At 35.4% G+C, this 22,136-nt stretch overlaps 1 protein-coding gene across 5 annotated transcripts in view; it reads right to left on the bottom strand.

The window, feature by feature from the left end:
* Window positions 1-22,136, bottom strand: part of MYO16 (myosin XVI) — a 387,593-nt gene that overhangs the window by 177,573 nt on the left and 187,884 nt on the right. For all 5 annotated transcript variants that reach the window (XM_040536892.1, XM_040536877.1, XM_040536885.1 and 2 more), the window contains 5 exons: window positions 20,111-20,264; window positions 12,661-12,811; window positions 4,485-4,595; window positions 2,105-2,170; window positions 344-471 (listed from right to left, as the gene is read on the bottom strand). In XM_040536892.1, coding sequence (XP_040392826.1) covers window positions 344-471; window positions 2,105-2,170; window positions 4,485-4,595; window positions 12,661-12,811; window positions 20,111-20,264 — 610 coding nt within the window. The remainder of the gene's footprint in view (window positions 1-343; window positions 472-2,104; window positions 2,171-4,484; window positions 4,596-12,660; window positions 12,812-20,110; window positions 20,265-22,136) is intronic.

Raw genomic sequence — 22,136 nt, 5'->3', positions numbered from 1 at the left:
TAGAAAAGGACTTCCCATTTTTCTTTTCATTAGATTCTATTTCTAATTCTTTTCCATGCAATATTAGCAAACACACACAGTGTTTTGAATTTTTATCATTAACTTTTTGTAATTATATCCAGTTAGATGGAGTGGCAATTTGCCAAGAAAATTTAGGAACTTGAAATGTAATTAAGCCTTTTTCAGTTCTATTTAGCTCTAATGTATGACACAGAGATCTGTACACAGAAATAAATCAGTTGGACAAAAAAAAAGTACAATGGAAATCTTAAGTGCTAAGTCCTGGGGGAAACGTCTGAAAGGCAGGAGTTGTAAATTAGTTAATAGAAAGATAAATTTTCACCTGAGGATAAAGCACTGGGGACGCTGTTCCTGGAATAGCATGTGGTAAGCTCTTTCAGCACAGGAAAATATATGTGGGGGAAGTGAGGAACACAGTTTTCCAGAGTTGCTTAAATAAAGCTGAGTAACCTGAAAAAAAATGTGAAAATTTATATGAATACACTTCAAATCAATTGTTTCACCCCTCCCCTGCCCCCCACTATACTCCTAATTCTGTCTTTCATAGAGCTTTCTGAGCATTATGACCAGAATCTGTACATATACATATGGTACCCTTGAAGTATCTGTGAAGAGTTTAATTAAAGAAAACAGAGCTGTAAGTATAAAAGTTATAATTAAGATACACGAGAAAGAAACAACTATGGCACTCAGCAGTGCTGGGTTTTCCACTGAGTAAAACAAAATGCAATGAAAAACCTTCACACATTTATTGTCACTGCATAATGTTGCAAGTACTTTGTAAATTTAGACATTTTACTAATGGATTTAAAGAATATATATATTTGCCCTAATCTGACAGAATTAAATTCTGCACAAATATAACAAAATAGGTTACCATAGTACAAACTGTTTCAACAGTTACTATGTCATCTCCGAAGTGGTGTCTCTATGTTCGTAGTGCTACTACAGTAGTCAGTGTATTTCAGTGTAAAAATGCATTAATATTATCATCTAACAATTGTATCAAATGAAGCAGCATATATCAATGCTCATTAATTCATGGCTCTTTATGTCATCTCAGAGAGAAAAACTGCTCACAAAATTATTTGTTTTAGTAAAAGTCTGTTGGAACTAAGAGTGGGAGGATAGCATAGCATGAAAAGTTCCCAAGAAGTTATGAAAAATGATTACAAATCTAAGAAATTTTGAAATGCTGTTGTTATTGAACAATATACGTGATCATACTTTCATTCCTTCATCGTGGATCTTTCATTTTTTTCCACATATACTCTGTCTCTAATATGACTGCGCATGAATATGAAGCAAATACAGAATCATCTGAATGTACATTATTCGCACCAATCTACAAAGCCTAGTAAATTTAGTACTAGTGTCTAGGTACTGAAATGATAAGCCCCTTAGCAGCCCTAACTAGTCTGCCTCATAAGTGAAAGATTATAGAGATAAGGGTACTATTAAAAAAAAAAACACCTGAACCACTTCTTAAGCTGCCTTGTGGATAATGACGGAATGCTCATGTACTCCAGTTTGCTCATATGCTGCTTGTACCCAACACAGGCCAGCTCTGTGCAACTGCCCCAGTGCAGTGCTAAGCTCATGTCAAGCACTTTGCACTCCTTGCCTGTGGTGTCTGAACTGAATGGCCCGGTGTGGAGCACAGAGAGCAAGTTTGAGCCTTTCAGCACCTCTCGAGGTTGTTATCTTCATAATTGCATTTTCAGCAAGCTGTGAACCCAAACAACCACTGCATAAAGCATGTTTGTCTCTTCTTCCAAGTTTGGCAGTGGCAGAAGTCACCTAAGTGATGTTATACACCTGGAACTACTTTTAAACAATTGAAACTGTTACTCCTCATACAACACTTAGCAAGGTGACTATTTTAAATAGGAAACAGATAGCAAAAATAGTGGTATCATGGAAGAAATTAATAAGTTTTTGCCTTTTTTTTTTCATTAAGATGTTCCCAACACAAGAAAGGGCATTTACGTTAATTAATTACAGTAGTCTGACCTGCCAAATTAATTATATGAATCCTCTGAAAAAGAACCACGCTGTAATATTTTAAAGACGGAATGCTTACCATGGTGGAATAAATAGGAAGTTCCTTAAATGGGTTAACAAGCAACAATATATCACCAATGTAGGTCTGGGAGAAAAAAGAAAGAGAGAGAGACAGAGACACATATAATTTATATAATTGCTTTAGTAAGAAATATATTAAGTCTTTAAAGATGCTAGTGGTTTTCTTCCAGAAAAGACTTTTGGCAAAGCATCTTAAATCTATCTATCAACACATTAAATATATTAAATATAATTCAAGAATTCAGAGCCTTTAACTTCATAACTTTAAATTGAGACCTAAATTTACAATTCAGATCGCATTAATTATTCCTTTTGTAATAAAATAGTTCTTTATAATGGAAAATTATGCACAGAAGAATTGCACTGCATATATTATTGTTATATTATTTGAAAGTTACTTTGTAACTCACCATTTGTTAAACTACAGAAATGTAACATGCCTAACACATAAACAAGTTCCTTAAGCAATTTTTATGGGTTACATGACAGAATTTAGAAAAGGTTTATTCATTACACAGAACTGATACATTAAAATATGTTTCTTGTCAGATAAGACCAAGCAACTAATACATATATAACTATTTATATGTGTGTATGTATGCACATATGTACATACATATATATATATATATATATTTAAAAAAAGACATCCTGGCTATATTAAAAAAATAGCAAAGCATCCACTGATTGCTACTATTTCATTTTTAAACACTCATTTTGAAAGAAATATTTAAGTATATGGTTGTAGGTCACCCTTGCTGCTATAATTCTCACTCCACATAAGTAGCTGCTACTGTATCACACTCTTAGAATGTGAAAATTCCAGACCTCTGTCTGACAGCAAATTATCATGTGAACAGTCTCAATCATGCTGCCTTTTTCAAAATGAGATATTTTGATCTGGGGAGGGGAGAAATATTCTCTTTTGTAGCAAATGTACTTTTTTTTTTTTCCTTCTGAAATGCAATAGTTTTTTTCCTCTCTCCCTAGACTTGACTTCACTGCAGGCTTTTATTGCAGAATGGAACATTATTACCATTACTACACATCAGGAAACAAGAAAGAAGAAGTCTTCCATACTAAGGAGGATTTTGATTTGGAATTGAGTCCAAGGACTTTTCCTTCTAAGGCTGAGAACAAAATCACTCAAAGATCCAAGTCAGCATTGATGCTGACAATCTACCTAAGTACAATGTCTGCCTTTGAGCAGAATATTAGTCATCACTGTCTATAAATTTCCATTAAGCTAAGGAGAATGCCAGAGTAGATTACGAGATCCTCTTAGGTAATATCTTCAGTATTTTAAAATAAAAGAAGACTTCTCTTCCCTTTTATAAATATTAAGTATCTGTGGATCTTCCTGAATTCAACTAAAGTTACCTGTATTTCACATCCTTGAAAGTGAGATAAAGAAAAATAAATATTCATAATAAAATGGGATTTGATCCATGCTTCTAAAAACCAGATTTTTTATTATCATGGAATACTGTAACACTTAGGATTGAAGTGCCCTTAATTTCAAAGGTGTTGGCTGCAACTTGTTACATGTGACATTCCAGTTCCCTGTTATTGTCTAAAAAGTGCAATCAATCTATATGTTTCAAACCAATTGCCATGTTTCACATTGAAATGCCACTCAACCGTTCAATACATTAGAAGTAACTTATGAGTAACATATGAACAGGGATAGCATAATTTTCAAGTGCAAATTTTTTTCCACAGAAATACACCTAACGAGATGCCTCCAACATTTAATATGGCAAAAACAAGAAAACCTGCTTTACAGAAATCTTCTTATAATTTTTTTGCTTGATATCTAGATGATAGAGAACATAGAGATTGATTTCTGTAATACAAGAAAAGATCATGAGTAATTAAATCTCCCATGATCATTTGTAAGCTTTTTAAATCTAAATTTCTTTTGAATTTCCAGTAATCATATGTTCTATTAAATTTAAATGAACATAACGTTAAAGGTGGAAGGATCTTGTGCTTGGCAGGGGGGTTGGACTAGATGATCTTCAGAAGTCCCTTCCAACCTTGGCCATTCTGGGACTCTGGGATCTTTCAGTAGTTTAAGAGGGGAAGATTACACATGACCATCAATTTTTATCAACACACTTACTCTGTGAAATAAACATACATAGGTTTTATCCAAGCCTATTTGAAGTGTTAGTCCATTTTTTATTTATGATTTTATTCTCCTATATAAACTGAGAACTTGCAGGGCTTACACACATGTATGTCCTCATCCATCTAAATATTAGTCATGAGTACTGGTCAGGTTACTGTCTAGTAGTTACAAAAGTAATCCTATTCTTTTACTCTTGTTTGCTCTTTTTTGAAGGCTTACTGTTGATAGGTGAATAGTAACTCACATATATCTGATTATTACTGAAACGCTTCTGAATCTCATAAAGTAGGCTGCTGTCTGTCAGCTCACTCAGAGAAGCCAGGTCATCATTTGGAGCTGGAGGCATTAGCTTGATCTAGAAAACACAAGTTACACAAAGAAATAAAGTAACTTCACAACCAATCATTCTGTACTGTAATGTTTTAACCTAAAATACAGACTTAGATCACCAGAATTTATGTAAAATGCATTAGGAAACTGGAGGGTTGTCACTCCTCCCATACAACTGCACAATCTTAAGCAAGAGAAGCGCATCAAAAACAATTAGCAATGTTAAGGTGTGTAACTGTGTGAGTTTGATGGGCTCTTAAGAACATAGCCCCATACTAGAGAGCCATTTGCTATTCCTGAACCCATAAAGATTCCCAGCTCAAGTGCAATTCTCAAGCTCACTTCATTAAATGTTTATGGCAGAAGAAATCAAGACTATAAAAGTTAGCGTACTTGTAAACTATTTATCGCCTAATATTTAACAAAGCTTTCACATTACTCTTCATCATAGAGGATTGAAAATTCTATTAGAATTTTTCCTGCAGAATAGAAGGAAGTTAATAAGAAGTGGGAATTGTGTTGTCAAGGAGACCAGAAGAGATTCAGAAACTGCTACTGTAGCGAAAACTGGTGATTTAAATGAGCCTAGTGTTTCTCAGACTTAGGAGGAACAATACAAGCCCTGCAAGGCAAAGTAAAAAATAAGGAAACAAACAAACAAAAAAAAAAATCAAACAACAGAACTGGAAAAAGAAGGAAAAAAAGAGCCAATGACACAGGAAAATGTGATTAAAGGCAAAATAACTTTGACGCATCAAGCACAGTGCTTATAAATTATCTACACTTAAAATGTAGGTTAATTCCTTTTTTATGCCAGCAGTAAGAAAAGTATTTTTCCATAACAACAGATTACCTACAAGCAGAAAATACTCATGTGAATGATAGTAGAATGATTTTATTTGTTTGCTCTGAGTTTACTAAAATACCCTGCGGTGTCTATTTTGAGTATGGGCAATGAAGATGAAACAACTTTGTTCAGAAGCAGAAAGAAGACTGGGAGGTTTTGGAGGGAACATGGAGCAAGTTTCTGGCAAGGAGAAGACCCCAATGACCATGGATGCTGGTGTTTAATAGCAGGGGTCTGATCCAAAACTACTGAGTTTCCATTGTTTTCATAGGTTCAAGGTCTAGTTGAGAAACCATGATGATCTGGGCTTTCTTCCTGTATTTGTCTGGGCTGCACAGTTTGATATTGCAGAAGAATTTAATTTTAATGAAATAAGACTAACGATCTCACTTTGTCTTCACATTCTAAGATTCCTGAAACACACATACAAACACTCCTTCACACACCATTTTTAGGTGACCATAAGCAAACATCAGGGAGTTTGTAGTCATAAACAAGAAGGATGAATCAGATGTAATTTTGCATCTTCTCTAAATCATAGATCTTTGGCCCAATCAAAATTCTTCTCCTAACAATAGCAATATTGAATATCAGTATCAAAATATTCACCAAACAGGGATAAAATTGCTTACTCTTCTGTTTTATCAAGAAGAAGCAAATGATGCACACCAGACATCACAACCACAGAACTACTAGCCTTTATGATACAAAACAAAATCCTGTTGTTTTTTCCCTTCACATATTTCAGCTTTACTCACATCCATATGCTGGTATGGTATAAATTAAGTTACAAAACCTTGAAGGTTCCTCTAGTCTATAGAGAAATACAAGTACAATTTGTAGAATATCAACTTCACACTTCATTTAGCACTACACAATGACTACTCATATCAGCACAAGGAAAAACAAGACACTTCTTTTTATCAGTAATTTTTACATACCTGACTCATGGCATGCTGCTCTTTTCTTAGAATCCTAGCTTTAAGGCCTTACTAATCCTAAGTAAATTTGGTGAATTATGCAGTTGCTTCCAGCCCAAATCATCTCTCAATGCTGTACTTGGTTTTCAGTTACTTGCCCTACTCAGTTCACTCTTTTCTTCATTTAACTCCAGAACTGAATAATGAGGCACCAGCTTAATCATACAATCTAAAGAAACTGCAAAATATAGCTAAAGTAACTCTAAGAAATCACGCATAGTATATGTGAAGCCATGGTTCATCACAGATGAAACATATCTGCAGCAGGGGTTGTAAGCTCCCAGCTTCTGTTGCCCCATAATTTATGGAGAACCTTTTATTTGTGGAGAGCACACTGTTACTCTTTTCTCGACCTTAAGTGCTATGGCTACCATTGCATTTGTGTTTCTTGTATCAGCTCTATGCTGAAGATATTCAAAATAATACCTGGGGCTCTGGCATGCTTCCATTTCGGGACAGATACGGTGCCTGGAAAAATGTGGGAACCTCTGCTCTCATCTTTAAGTATTTCCTTACTATTCCTCTAAAGACAAATACGCTCAGTAGAAAATACTGCCTAAAGCAAGTATATGAGGTAACAGGCAAACTCCTCACAGAAAGCTGTCTCCTGTCTTTATCAGCTCTACAAACAGGCAATAAATGATGACGACTAAACCTCATATGCATGTAGCAGCATGAATATTAACAAAAGCTTTTTCACTGTTTTTCCATTCATACACTAAAACATGGAAGTCAGACATCTAATCTGCATTCTATCTACAACAGATGTTGAACTAGACAAAGTACCAACCCATAAAAAATGTAAGGAAAATGTACCTTACAACAGTAGCTCTATGAAAGGTACAGCCTGAATAGATCAAGTGAAGACTTCCCCCCACCCCCCCAACTTTTAATCAATTTTAACTTTATTTCTTATATCCATGGATTTTCAATAAAAGATTAAACAGCCGGGAAACCAGCACCTCAGGGGGAAAGCCCTTAGAAAAAAAAAAAATCATCTCGCTTTTGTATTCTTTTGAAAATGATCCAAACAAGTTCAAGACAAAGATTATTTAGGAGCAGAAAGATAAAAATTGTTCACCTTTTGAACCCTAACAAATATCTTGGGGCTTCTTTCTTTTCTTTTGTTTGCAACAATGCTAAGTTCTTAGTTCATATTTTCATATGTTGGAAAACAGATACCAAAATACAAAATTTATATGCTTCACAGGCTTCTATGCCTTTATCATAGTTGTTAGAGTCAGTATGAGACCAGCTGCAAATACACAGAAGAACAAGAAGGCAGAAGTGCCCAATTACACTTTTATGATGCTTTCTATTTCCTGCTTTCCCCATAAAATTGTGGAGAAAAAAAAAAAAAACACACACACCACTCATTTCATTAATCCAGAAAGCAATAAATCTACAAATGTACAAATGAGTGAGTATTTCAAGGACTTAATTTCCTAGATTTAGCTGATGTAATGACTATTGTTAGATATCCATGTAAGATTTATTTACCGCAACATGTAAACTGTGGAGATATGTACATATGCCAATTGAATATTTCACAATGTACCTTTCCACAGCCCGCATTTTCCTAATTCAGTCCTTTTCAGAAAAGATGTACTCTGAAATGATGGAGTGCTGAGAACTATCAAAATCTTATTATGGATATTCCCAAATAGACAGGAAAAAAGGAGAAATGCTGACTTGTTTCTCGAAATATTTGTACTTTTGGGTTCAGAAAGGAGAATATGAGTTTGAACAAGCCAGAAACAGTTGGGGTCCGCAGGTTGCCTGCTACATTTGTCTGTGTCTTTCTGACTGCTTATTCTGTAGGTATATTCCTCATCCCACTAAAGTGAATGTAGACTTTTCTGTCACATAAAAGATAGCATTTCTTCCCTTTTTTAAAAATTTTTTTACTTTTATTTTCATGGGAGTTGGATGGCAGGCTAGCCAGACGGCAGATGAAAGACAGAAGCCTGCAGCCTCCTTCCCTTACCAGGGTGTTCACCTGGCTTGCAGCATCAAAATGGGCACAGGTCTTTACTATGTTCCCTTGTGCCCTATCAAGACTGTGCCATGAAATAAGTTTCTCTTAATTTACTTTCCGAAGCTCTCATTCCATATGAAGATGAAATCTGCACTAGGCTATAAATAAATGCCTTTATTTCTAAATAAAAAGTCAGTTGGATTAGAGTATTGGTCTGTGGTTGTCCATATTTTCTGCAAAGTTAATAAACTTCTTTGTATGTTCTGGGCCCAGCTAGAACTCATGCATATGAGTACCATTCGTGGACCTGGGCACCATTCAGGTATGCCATCAATGGTCATTTCCAATAGGCAATTTGGACACAGACCCGTCTTTTGAGGTAGAAAATAGTTTTGTCTTAAGGATGATGGGTGTTCACTGGGCCATCTCACATAGCCCTAGGCTAGAGAACAGGCTCTTGCTTGTTTTATTTCATAATATATGTATAGCCAAAGATGCTGATTCCATAGATTGACGTTTAGAAATGTAAAGTGCTCAGTTAAACTCCTGGATGCACAAGTAAGGGAACCCAAGTCTTTCACCATCAACATATTTTTCTAAAATGTACAAATAAAAAGTTTAGGGTTTGGTGGTTCAATATTTTGTAACAGAGCCTTCGCACTAAAATTCACAGCTCAATGAGCAAGAAAATCACATAGAAACTGTAAACTGGGGTACTAGAATGAGAAGAAATTCTAAACACATTAAATTCACAAATGATTGGACCTGGCCATAAACAGTATTTACATTATTAATAACCTATTTGTGGATGTATACAAATTCTATTCTTATCATCTACTTTTTTAGCATACAGATGAGTTTTCTCTGTTTATTCACCTTGATGTATTTATCATACTTATTCCACAACGCGTATTTTCCAAGACAAGAATAAAAGAAAATCAGTTATAAATACAGCATAAGTTCTAAGACAACTATGCCTTATGAAGTTATTAGTTTTGAGATTACTGTAACGTTAACAACGAAGATCCCTATTCATTCCTTTAACTTACGTTCACTTAACAATATTCACTGTCTGCTCAGATAATGGTCTCTAATGATTTTTATTTTTTTAATTCCTTGTGTCACTAAATTAAGTATGCATTATAGGTTTTATGTGTAATAATATGATACACACAATTGTCCCTTGTGTAGTATGTGGTAAGTGTTACTAGAACAATAAGAAGGGCATCTGAGGATACTCTGTCACATGTTTCATATGGCCTAAAATATGTAAACAAGAATTATAAGCCAAAGATAAAACATTAAAAAAGACCTAATTTAAAAAAAAAAAAAAGGATTTAATCTGTATTTCTTTGTAGAACGAAAATGAAGCACATAATTTAATTCCAGACCAATCAGAAAAGTATCCTTCCAGCTGAGAAGAAAAAAAATTGCCAGCTATGCTAAAATTCTGGAAATTATTCATATTGCTTTCTTTGTTTGGCAGCACAGACCTTGAAATTACTTATGATCAAAGAACAGCTTTTACCTAGAAAAATGCAAAAGCTAACACAAGCCAAGAGAGACCCAAAATGCTTTATCAGTGTAGTCATTTGATAGCCATCTCCTATACTTCATACAACAAAAATATTGCTTTATGAGAAACAATATTTTGTTAAGGTTATTTTCCTTTTTTTTTCAGTTAAAAAATGGAGGATACATATAAATCTGAGCTCTTAGTTTTCTCAAAAACAAAAAATTACAAGCTTCTCTATTAAAAATGCATGTTTCAGATGTAATAAGATGATTTTTTTTTTCCCTGATCCTCCAGTAAAGGCCTGATCTGCATGCCACATTGACTAAGAATGTATGATACTTCTGACACACAGCATAGGAAATATCATGCTGATCTATTTCAATAATATATGAACATAAAATCCAGGCAATGACTCCACATACCCTACTGAAAAATTAAACAGAACATGATTACTTTGAATGTAGTTGAGAATGCAACTGGTAAGAATAAAAGATAGCAAAACTCATTAAAATACCTAGGAGGCAGGGGTAGGGAGAAGGGGTTATTCAAAGCTTTCCTTTGGTATCAGCACTAAATAAAAATTGTAATTTCCAGGTTGAGCAAAAAAGAATAAAAATTAAATGGGTTACTTGGAAACACCAACTCTAAAAATTCAGATCTATATATTATATACACCAATAAGGTTATGATATGTATCTACCTACAGTTCATAAAGCATGCCAAGTAGTACAGAATAAAATCCCCCTCATCACAGGCTTACAAAATAGCTGCTGCTACACTAAAAAAATAAATAAAATGTTCAAAGTACACAGAAATTTTGGTCTTGATGGCTTTTTTTCAACTATGGCAGTTTTTGCTGCTTCCATTTTTATGGCCAGAAGTCAGCTTGTGATAAATAGCTCCTTGGAAGAACGAAAGAAACAAAGAAACAAAGCACTGCTCATAGTAAGCAATATGATTAAATAACTGCAAGCCAAATGTACTGAAAAAAAAACAACAACAAAAAAAAAACAGACTTCCAATAAATAACAATAATACTAAAGAAATATATATATCAAGAACATGCTGAAACAAGAAATATCTGTGATGGAAAGTCCAGTTTCCAGGCTGACAAACATGTCTCTTCAAAAAAAGAAAAAAAAAAAAAAGAAAAAAGCTCATATCCTTGTTTTGACAAAACATGCGAGTAATGTTTAGAAGATCTGCCCTAGGACCCTGAAGTGACTTTGGAACATCATGGTGGAGGGGTAAACTACCAGAGTGAAGACCTCTGGTTGGTCTTTCTCTCCCGGAAGATCAGCTGCTCTTCTTCTGATCAGCTTCTGCATATATTTTACTGCACAGACTATAAAGCAAAAGTCTAGCCTAGAGATAAAGAAAACTCAAATAACTTTGGAGAGATGTGCACCAAAATAGAATCAAGCAGAAGGAAGTATGTATGTTCTTGTCCACACTTCAAAACATACAGAATCAAGTGATATTTTCAGCAAGACCGAGTTAAACAATTTCCCCTTTCCTTACAAAGATAGGAGGGGTTCCTCCTAATGCAGTTGCAAGCATTTAATTTTCCTACTGGCATTGCTCTTCTTTTGGATTGACTGTGTTTTCGTCACATAAGTGCACAATCAGCAAGGCCAGAATTTGGATGAAATGAAAACAAGATGTAAGCCAAGTGCAAAACATTTCGTGGTATCTTCTGATGGAAGTGGCTGAATAGGGAACTGCATGCTCTATGGGATTCCAAAGCTGAGCACTTTTGGAGGCAGATTAATATGACTGACATATGAACTCACTGATTGATCTCATATAATTAACACAACATTCCTCTGAAACATATTCAACAAGCATTGGAGTATGCGTGCTTCTGCCAAGGCAGGCATGCAGTTTTTTTGAACTGAACATGGTTTAAATGAAATCAGCATTTTGCTCCTTTGTTATGTTTCAAACTCACAATAAGTGATTTTAAAAGAGAATTCTCCCTCCCAATTCTAAGTAGATTTCTTTCTCAAATGGCTAAATACTTCTGGAATATGTTTCCCAAATACATGTAACAAAAAATAAAGCCCCTTGTACCCTCACCCTCCGACCCTCCCCCCCCCCCCAAAAAAAAAAAAAACAACACAAAACAATACTTACATTGTAAACATTCAAAGTTAGGACATGCCAGATTTATAAGCAACAGGTAATTGCCTCCTTTTGCACCCACCCTATGCGCTGAATGAGACTGTGATCCTTTGGAGAAAACTGTAAAAGGTACCTAAATAATCAGTGCCTGTATCCTAATGCATTAGCACATGAAAGGGATTTAAAACTGCAGCTGTAAATCTGGCAATTCCTATCTTTGAATTAGAGTCACTTATTTTGCAACTTAATAATCCCTAGACATTCCTTTTTGTTTTTGCAGTCTCCCAGGTTGTGTTTCTTTCCTTTGTAAACCCAACCTGGAGCCTAGAGCACACTTTGGACAGAGCTAAGAGTTGTCCCTTCCCCACTGTGAACCATCAATAAATAGAGCCTGAGCAGCTCGGAGCCCTCTGATGGCCACAGCCCCAAACCTGTCTCCAAGAGCTGGTCCCTTTGCAGAGAGGGAACTCTTTGCACGGCCAGATCGTGATCGCAGGGAGCGATTGAGGAGACAAGGCTCCACAGTGCATATCACGTTGCTGTGTGATGAAGTGAAAAAAAATCTACCACCTTCTTTGGCTTCATTAAGTTTGCAATTTCCAGGCCTAAGCACTAAAAACATTTCAGGAATTTGCATGCTATTACCTGTTCAAGTTTGGCTGTACTGTTCACCGTGACGTTTTCAGATGCACTGTCTTGAGATTGCTGCTTACATAAACCTTTAGCTGCATCTTTAAACATGGTGTCTTTCTCCAGCAAACTGTCTTGCTTGGCAATCGGTAAAGCCAGGGGATTGCTACAAAGAGAATCAATAAAGCAATTAGACTCCTGCTGAAGATGTCAGACAAAAGATTGCCCAATGTGGATGGCACAAACACAGAGCTAAGGTATAATTCAGGGCTGAGGCACTGGTTCTGGTCCGAGTACAGAAAATGGTATAATATAAAAATAAACTGTTCACCTGGGTTGGTCTGTTCCCAAAGATGTAAAGCAAAACACTTTGATTTAAAATTCACCTTTATGCATATCCCTTCTGAATCAGAACGAAGCAAGCCAAACAGAATATGCATGAGCCTGTACTTGACAGTGCTAGGCTGGCAAATCAATAGGCAATTTGAAAACTGAATTTTAAATGCACAATTAACGTACACAATACCGTTTTGAAAAGTAATATATTATAAAATAATCCAATACAGATATTACCATTACAGTTAATAAAATTAAAATCCAACAATTAGCTTGCCTTTTTTTTTTTTTTTTTTTTTTTGAATCAGACAATACCCTGGCTTTTATGACTAAAAGCTGCTTTGAATTTGTGGTATCCAAAAAAAAAAAAAAAAAAAAAAACGAACAGCTGACTCTCAAAATCACTGCCACTATATACAATACTTTTTATTCACACAGAAGAGTAAACATATTTTTACATGCATGGAGATATTTTCCTTACTGACACATCAGACTTCTGAAAAACAACAATGCCAAAATTTTGGATGATTTTGGCTGTGTTGTATATCCAGAAGAATTAACGAGGAATCAGCCCCAGGAGCTGAGAACACAAACATCTTAAAAAATAATTGTCTGGCCTCTGACAGTGCAAATGAGACAATGTCATGGAGTATACGGCAACTCTTTGCCAAAATATGTGCATAATTTCTTTGAAAGGAAAAGTGGACTCAGTGTGGGAATAAATAGTGCATTCCGCTATGGGATAAAGCCCAGATGTCAAACTTCGTTCAGAAAAAATCTAATTTTCTTCTCAGTTATTTGAGTTTGACCACTTGTTATAATAAAGCCAGGATTATATATATAGTTTACTTAAACAAACAGAAGCAAGAACCATAGCTAACATTGATTTCTATTCAGGTTAAGAACTACTGTTGAAAACAGAACTGAAACACAAACACTGTTTTATAAAGGTGCAGTCCAAATCAGAAGCAGCAAAAAGCCCCTACTAAGAAGAATTCATTGGAATATTGGTGTCAAAGTAGATTCCCATTGGAAAAAGGAACATGAATAAAACTCTTTATTTTGTTGAAACCCTCAGTCTGCAAAAATTAAAAGAATTAGTTTCAACATTTTGCAATGGAATATACAAATACCTGAGGTGTGGGAGACAGAGGGATTTAGCCAACCTCTTTTCAGTGGTTTATGGGGACAGGACAAGGGGCAATGGCCACAAAATGGAGCACAGGAAGTTCCGCACCAACATGGGAAAGAACTTCTTCACGGTGAGGGTGACAGAGCACTGGAACAGGCTGCCCAGGGAGGTTGTGAATCTTCTCTGGAGATATTCAGGGCCCATCTGGACGCCTACCTGTGCAACCTGCTCTAGGGAACCTGCTTTGGCAGGGGGGTTGGACCCGATGATCTCTTGAGGTCCCTTCCATCCCCTACAATTCTGTGATTCTCTGATTCTGTGATACACAATTTCTTTTCTAATTATATTCTGTTTCATATATTTTGATGTAAAATGTCTGGAGGAACGCCAGTGAAAATAAAATTTTCTGTTTACTGCTACGATTGACCTAAGACTTTGTCATAAATTTATTTACCAAATGTGACATGGACAAAAGATTGAAGAGCCAAATGTATATATTTTTTATTTGCCTTTTGCCTTGACTTGAACTGTAGAACAGAAAAACCGTTATCCAACTCTGTTCATGAATGTTGACAATATTTACATGTCAGAGAATAAGAGACATCAGTGATTGGACAGTAAAATAAATGAAATAGCTGTGACATCCACAAGCAGAAATGACTAATCCACATTTTACCCAGACTCAGAATTTAAGAAAACACAAGTTTTCTTTTTGAGTGTATTTTTGCTATTGTCCCAAACTTCTCAAATTCCTTTGGACACAATTATCTTAAAATTCAGTCATAAAGAGAAGAAGAAATTAAAGCATAAGCCAAATGAATTAAAATATTACGAAAACTAGACGCTGTCACTTAAAGCTTTTTATTACTCATGTGATATTTCTTTTAAATTGTGAAGATCCAGGATTTTTTTTTCTTGTGAAATTTAAGCTTTTCCATTTAATCTCACCACTTTCATGCTAACTATACCACGCATACTAGAAACACTGTTTTTAAAATTTATCTCTAAGCTCCTCAATTAATTTTTCGGGTGTTGCAAAAGAGACTTATGTTGCAAATAACATAATGCATTTCCTCAGATACCTTTTTGAACTAAAAAGGACAGTAGTGTTATGACTAAACCAGAAGTGTTCCACGTTTTGATGTAAAGAGTATCCTATAAGTTATGTGCATTTGTACACAGCACTTTAAGTGATGGAATGCAGCATATAACTCATATTACATCAAAAATTAGAACGATTACAAAAGAGAAAAAGCAGATTAAAAATCACTATAAACAGTTCACCATGACTCAGGGTCAAGAAGACACTGTGAAGAATAAAACAAATTGAAATAGAATGTTTCCAGCAGTGACTTTTTAGAAAAAAAAAATAATCTGTTAATATTCAAATGTACTTATATTAGTCAAAAGATGAAGTCAAACACTGCAATTGGAAATTCAACTACAGGACAATGCAAGAAATTTTATGTTAATGTAGGCAAGTGGGTTAGCATGAACAGCCTTCTTCTATGATAATTAATAGATAATTAATCAATAATTAACCACAAAGGGAGACTTAAGCCAAAATGATGTCGCATAATAGACAACAAGCAGTTATCTAGGATAATTGTATTAGAACAAGGTAGGACTGTTGCCACTGGAATATACAATGGGGAAAAGATCTTGCACATTATATGGAGGATAGTCACTTTAATTTTTAGGTGTATAAACCATGTTATACATAGTGAATTTGGTTGGTTGGTTTTTAGATAATCTTTAAGTTCTAGATAATCTTATAAATTTTCTATAAATTGCCATCATCTAGCATTTCCTTGTTTGTTCAAGAAGGAAAGAAGGAAAGAAGGAAATAAAGCATACAAAAAAAAATGTGAGAGTTTTATGACATGGTTTTATCATCAATATTGGAATCAATATGGAGCTTCTAACTAGGTAGAAAAATGTTATAAAAAGAATTATATCAAGACATAGTCTTCAATGACATTTTCATGTGCTCTTTGAACTTACAGCTTTTGTTCAAGAGAACTTCTCAGTTCTGTTACTGTAATCCTTTCACTGACAATTGAGATTTTCCAAACAATCTCTAAGCCAGCTAACATCTGTAAATTCCATAATCTCTGAAACTTCAGTCTAAAAACTTTTCAAAGTTCTGTAACAGAACCTTCTGAATGGATTAAACACATTAAAAGACTTTGAAAACACTAGAATAAATGAAATGCAAGTTGCTGCATAAATGGCTATAAACTGAAGTGCTCTGTAAGAAAATGAAAAATGTAATCTCTTTTCTGCTTTGTCGTCTCAAACTCAATTTCTACAAGTACATGTACTAAACTAGAAGCACGGTGGGGATCATCACAGCTCTATCATAAGCCTGAAGTCCCCTTAAACAGATACAGCCAATTTGATATCCTGAACCATAAGCTATATCAACTGATGTATTCGGGTGCAGTTGGTTTTGCCAGTGGACTAACAGAGCATGTTCTGACTGTATTATTAGGATTACAACTGTTTCTTTTATTGGTTTTGTTTCCTGATACTCAACTTTGTACTCAATTTTTTTCTTCAATTGGCAATAAATTAAGTTAAATTACCCATGCTGAGTCTGCTTTGCCTGTAATGGTAGATAGTAAGTAAACTTCCTGTCTTTACGTCAGCCCACACGCTTCTCCTTCCTAATCTTCCTATTTTCTCCCTTGTCCAACGGAGGAGGATGAGAGGGAGCAAGGTGGCTTGGGTGAGTGCCAGATGGGGCAACTCACCACAATTACCTTCCTAGTCTACCTCTCCTTGGTCACATAGACGAAAGTACTCAGTAACTCAGTAGAAGAACTAGGAAAAAAAGTATTCCAATACTGAAATTAGTGCTTCACAATAACAGGTTCAGGTGGATAAACTCAATGCCTGACTAAAGGAACCCAGGTTTGCTTGATAACCTTGCATACCGCAAACATACTGACAGCTAAATTTTAATTTTTTTAACCAAGTAGAGACACTAATCTTCAATTAATCTATTCATAGATTTATTTCAGAAATTGATACTATAATTTAATCTAGAACCAGCAAAATCAGGTTTCTTGACAGAGCACATGCCATTTGTAATTGTTTGTTTATCATTTTGGAGTGTCCTTTTGAACACTGTTGTCTTCTGAGAGATGGCCACAAAGAAATATGACTGAACTACAGCATTATATTAACTCTTGTTAAACTATCTCCTCAGTCTAAACATACTTCCCTATGTCAGGAGAGTTGACAGAGACTGGAAATAATATAGACCAAAGCAATTGTGCAGGTTATTATTGTGCATTCATCTTTGCAGCACTAAAAATTCTGTTTGATACACAAGAATAATACAGACATTCATCTTCATCCTAGCATATTACATGTCTGTCTGTGGGCTCTAATAGAGCTAAAAGGATGAAACTCTTCAATTTCAGCATCAGCCATTGAAAAGGTAAGAATTTGGTTGAACACAGTCATCTAAGCCACCTCTTTCATGAACTAAGACAAATAGGCCTTCTGGAGGATAATTCAGTATATCTTGAGAAGATGGCTACTATAATTTGGAAGAATAAGCCTCTGTAATGCTTTGTTTTTCACTGTTGAACAAGCATGCTACTACAGAACTAAGATGACTAGCTTTGAAATGACACCTGATTTTCAGGTGACTATAAAGTAAGATTAATAAATACTGTTTCTAAGCAAAATGGAACTCTGCATGTGGTGTGGATCACTCACATTTTTCCACATTTCCAGCAGTGATACCTGGGTCACACACATGCCAAACACACCAGTTCTTTTGCCTCTCAGGAGCTCACCCGTCTCAGAATTGCTGGCTAGCCAGCAAGTTCACCGATAGCAGGCCTGATAGTCAGTCAGTGAAAAGTTCTGGTTCAGGAAGTCCCTAAACCTAACACTGCTGAAAGTCTGGAGAATGTGCCAAAGAAGCATTACTTCAAGCTTAACATACCCTTACATTTTCTCCCCAGCTATTTGCAATGGACCACTGTCGAAGTCTGTGTGCAGGGCTACAGAGATCTTTGGTTTGACCTAGCATGTGTTCTTAGGCAGGCTGTTTAAGTACCACCAAACTAGCTGCAGTCACACTGGGACTAATCAGCCCATTTCCACACATAAATCCAACTTGTTTTTCCAGTCAATGTGCATTGCTTTTCCAAAACTTCTAGTGAAGTTCATCACCCATGGCAGTTTTGTACTAACCAGTTAGAAAGTTCTCAAAAAAGTATCTCTTCATCTATGTATTAGAGGAAAGAGAGTGTGGAGAAAAGATTTTCAGACCACTTCTACTCTACGCAAGTCACGTATTCTAAAGGTTAATCTGTTTTAACATCAAAGAACAGTATCCAGTACAACATATGCACCACAGCACAAACTTCTAGAATATAAAACACTGGAAATTAAAAAAGGATGATGCATCATCCAGACACAGGAACAATGAAAAAGTTATCAGTCTCTAAAACCTGGAACAATAACTCTTTTGCTAGGCATCATTACAATGTTACAGGAGTAACCTACCTTCTACTTCTGGTATTATAAGTTTTACCAACAAATAAAAATAAGGTTTTTCTTTATGGTTGAATCTAAATCCTTTCTTTTGTATCTCAAAATTCAAACTTCTTACTTAAATGACAGTTAAGGAGCATGATTCAGGTCATTGGAACAGTGGATTAGACTAGAGCACTGCTTATTTCATAAGGAATTAACAAACATGATAAATTAGTAATTCCATAAGCATTAATATACTAAACCCAGCTATGTATCTTAGTGAATACCAATCATTAAGCAGAATCAATATTCCGGGTTTACCATACATGAAATATGCAGTCTTTAGTATATGTAAGTATAGCCCATGGAATTCTAAATTTAGCAGATTAAACATTTCATAACAATTGCTTACTACATCCAGATTTTAATGTGTTGCAAATATACTCTGCAGACTATAAATTACAATTGTTACAAAATGCAAGCCAATATATCCTCTCTGTCTCTCTACATATATGATTTGAGAGGTTTTAATTATTTTTCCCCACATACTCTCCAGTACCAAAAAAATCAATGTCAATATTTCAAAACCTTGTACAACAAACATGCTTCAACCATACAGCAACTATATGGCAACTGCATAATATATAAAGGAATTATCTATACCTTTTAAAATTCTGATCAATCAGAGTATATGGAAATTAGAATTTGAGAAATCAACATCTTGCACTACCACAAAACTACCCTTGATACTTCTAACCCATTTTATACCTTTTTTTCACATATGTATGACAGTCTTCTCTTAAGATTCACAAGAAAATATTAAAAGATCAAAAATTACAATTTAAGACACAAATTGACTCTTTAGTTCAATACACTGCAAAATTCTACTAAAATTCCTCTTGAATTTTAAACAGTACGAACCTAACTATAAATCTGTGACTACCTGGAGCCATATCATTTTATCTGTAACTGTATGTATTGTTTCTACTTTCAGGACTTGTCCATACTTCTTTCATAGGCATTGGTAGTTTTACTACACTATTCCCATCTACCTTAATAAAAGGATGTTTGGATCTACAGTATTAACCCCTAATAATTCTGCTAAAGGAATGCCAGATCATTTTACTGGCAAATGCCAGTGTATTTTATTACTCATACAATTAAGGTTGAATTAAAGTTTATAGAATTAAGGTTGAGAAAAAGAGATGAGAGATACAAACAAACAAAATGATTCAGTAAAGTTCCAAAATTAAACAGTTACTTGATCTATCAAATCACACAGAATCACGGAACAGTTGAGGTTGGAAGGGACCTGCAGAGGTGATTTTGTCCAACCTCTCTACTCAAGCAGAGACACCTACAACAGGATGACCAGGATCGTGTCTAGATGGGTTTGTCTCCACGGACTCACAGACAGGATTGAAAGATTGATAAATACAGTTCAAATGATAATCTGAGTGCATGCCTCAGTTCATCACTCTTAACAGAAACACTTACAGTTTATTGGAAAGTGCGGGCAGATCATGGATGATCTCTTCATAAGGCTCTTCTTGAGATAAAGTAGAAACAGATAAAGGGTCTTTCATTTTTTCCTCCCAAACAATTTCAGCCTTCAAAAGCATTTCCTCAATAAACTCAGAAGCTGCAATATCTAAGACATTGGAACACCAAGATATCAGACAAAGAAACCAGTACAGAAAAGCTCCTTTCAATTCAGCTTTCCAGATCAGATTAAGATTAAGCAGTTGGCTAGATAAGTATTTCGTTAAAAAGGAAAGAAATGTTCAGATATTGATCATAAAATAATACTTGAAATTACTGGAAAAAGCAAAGGTGAATAAATTCAGTATGAAATTAAGTTGTCATCTGCAAAACCTCAAAACTAGTCTGTGTAGTGAAATGAAGTATTTATTCAATAATTCATAGGACATCAGTAAAAACAACAAAACTATTTTCACCTCTGTACTTCAATGAAAATACACTGAAATAGCTTTTGAATCTTTTACATTTCTACAAACTAGATTTATGTCTTGCACATACAAAAGCACTGACATTGGATGTGTTTGCAGACCAGAAATACAGTTAATTTAACTGTATTAATATTAATTAACACATACTAAAAATGTTTAGCTAGCTGTATTGTTAGGTGATCTCGGTTTAGACCATAGCCTTTTATACCAGTCAGCGTGTCCTGGTTTCAGTTAGGACAGAGTTAATTTTCCTCCTAGTAGCTGGCAGGGTGCTATGTTTTGGATTAGGATGAGAAGAGCGCTGATAACATGCTGATGTTTTAATTGTTGTAGAGCAGTGCTTACACCAAGCCAAGGACTTTTCAGCTTCTCGCTCTGTCCTGCTAGCGAGCAGGCTAGGGATGCAGCAGGAGCTGGGAGGGGACAGACCCAGGACAGCTGACCCAAACTGGCCAAAGGGGTATTCCATACCATCTGACGTCATGCTGAACAATATATAGGGGTGGCTAGCCGGGGTGGAGGGGGGGCCGGCTGCTCAGGGATAGGCTGGGCATCGGTCAACGGGTGGGGAGCAATTGCATTGTGCATCACTTATTTCGTACACATTATTACTATTAATACTATTATTATTATTATTATTATTATTGTTATTATTTTCCCTGTCTTAATAAACTGTCTTTATCTCAACTCACAGACTTCACTTTCCCGTTTCTCTCCCCCATCCCGGAGAGGGAGGGGGGAGGGTGAGCGAACGGCTGTGTGGTGTTTGGCTGCCAGCCGGGCTAAACCACAACAAAGTGTTGTGAAGTTCCCTAGGAGTATACTTGTAGCTACTTCGTTATTTGAAGCATAACTTAACCTCCTTTATTATGCAAAGGAAGTTTCTCCTCCTAAAAAGAAATAATTCAATTTTCTACATTCTTGGGTTCCATTTTCATTTTACCCTAGGCCTGGAAGGTTGAACAACTACATGTTTCTTCTCTCCAACACTGCTATCTAGCATTACTGACATTAGCTCTGCCTTGATCCCTGGGTTAGATCTGAAGATATGAAGTCCCTTCCAACCTAATTCAGTCTATAATTCTACTTCCTTTAGAGTCAGTGCTTCAGCTCCTGTTGCTATCTGATCAAAGAAGGTGCCTTCTTCTATGGGAAACTACAGGTATTACATTTGAAATCTGGATGGTGAATTTGTGTTCATTTAGCAGCTACAGGAATTCCAGTCTATGTGCTATCATCAATTGAGAAACAGAAGGGAACTCAGTAAGAAGTCACCAAGGAAGCACAAATGCAGCTATCACCAAGCACTGACAAACTTACACGGAAGAAACATAACTAAAAATAACCAGAGAATGCAACATGTGGAAGAAAATGCTATCATATGATATGACATCTTTCATGACTGTGACTAGCAGTTCTCAGCAATATACAAAAAACTATAAATATGTGTACATATATGTATATAACTACACACACTATATAAACTATATGCATATGTATACTTAAATATGTGTATGTGTTCATAACTAAGTTAGTAAAAAGGAAAAAAGTGT

This window comes from Cygnus olor, chromosome 1 (assembly GCF_009769625.2).
Source record: "Cygnus olor isolate bCygOlo1 chromosome 1, bCygOlo1.pri.v2, whole genome shotgun sequence".
Lineage (NCBI taxonomy): Eukaryota > Metazoa > Chordata > Aves > Anseriformes > Anatidae > Cygnus > Cygnus olor.
The sequence above is the reverse complement of the archived record's forward strand: the minus strand, read 5'-3'. Positions and strand labels throughout refer to the sequence as shown.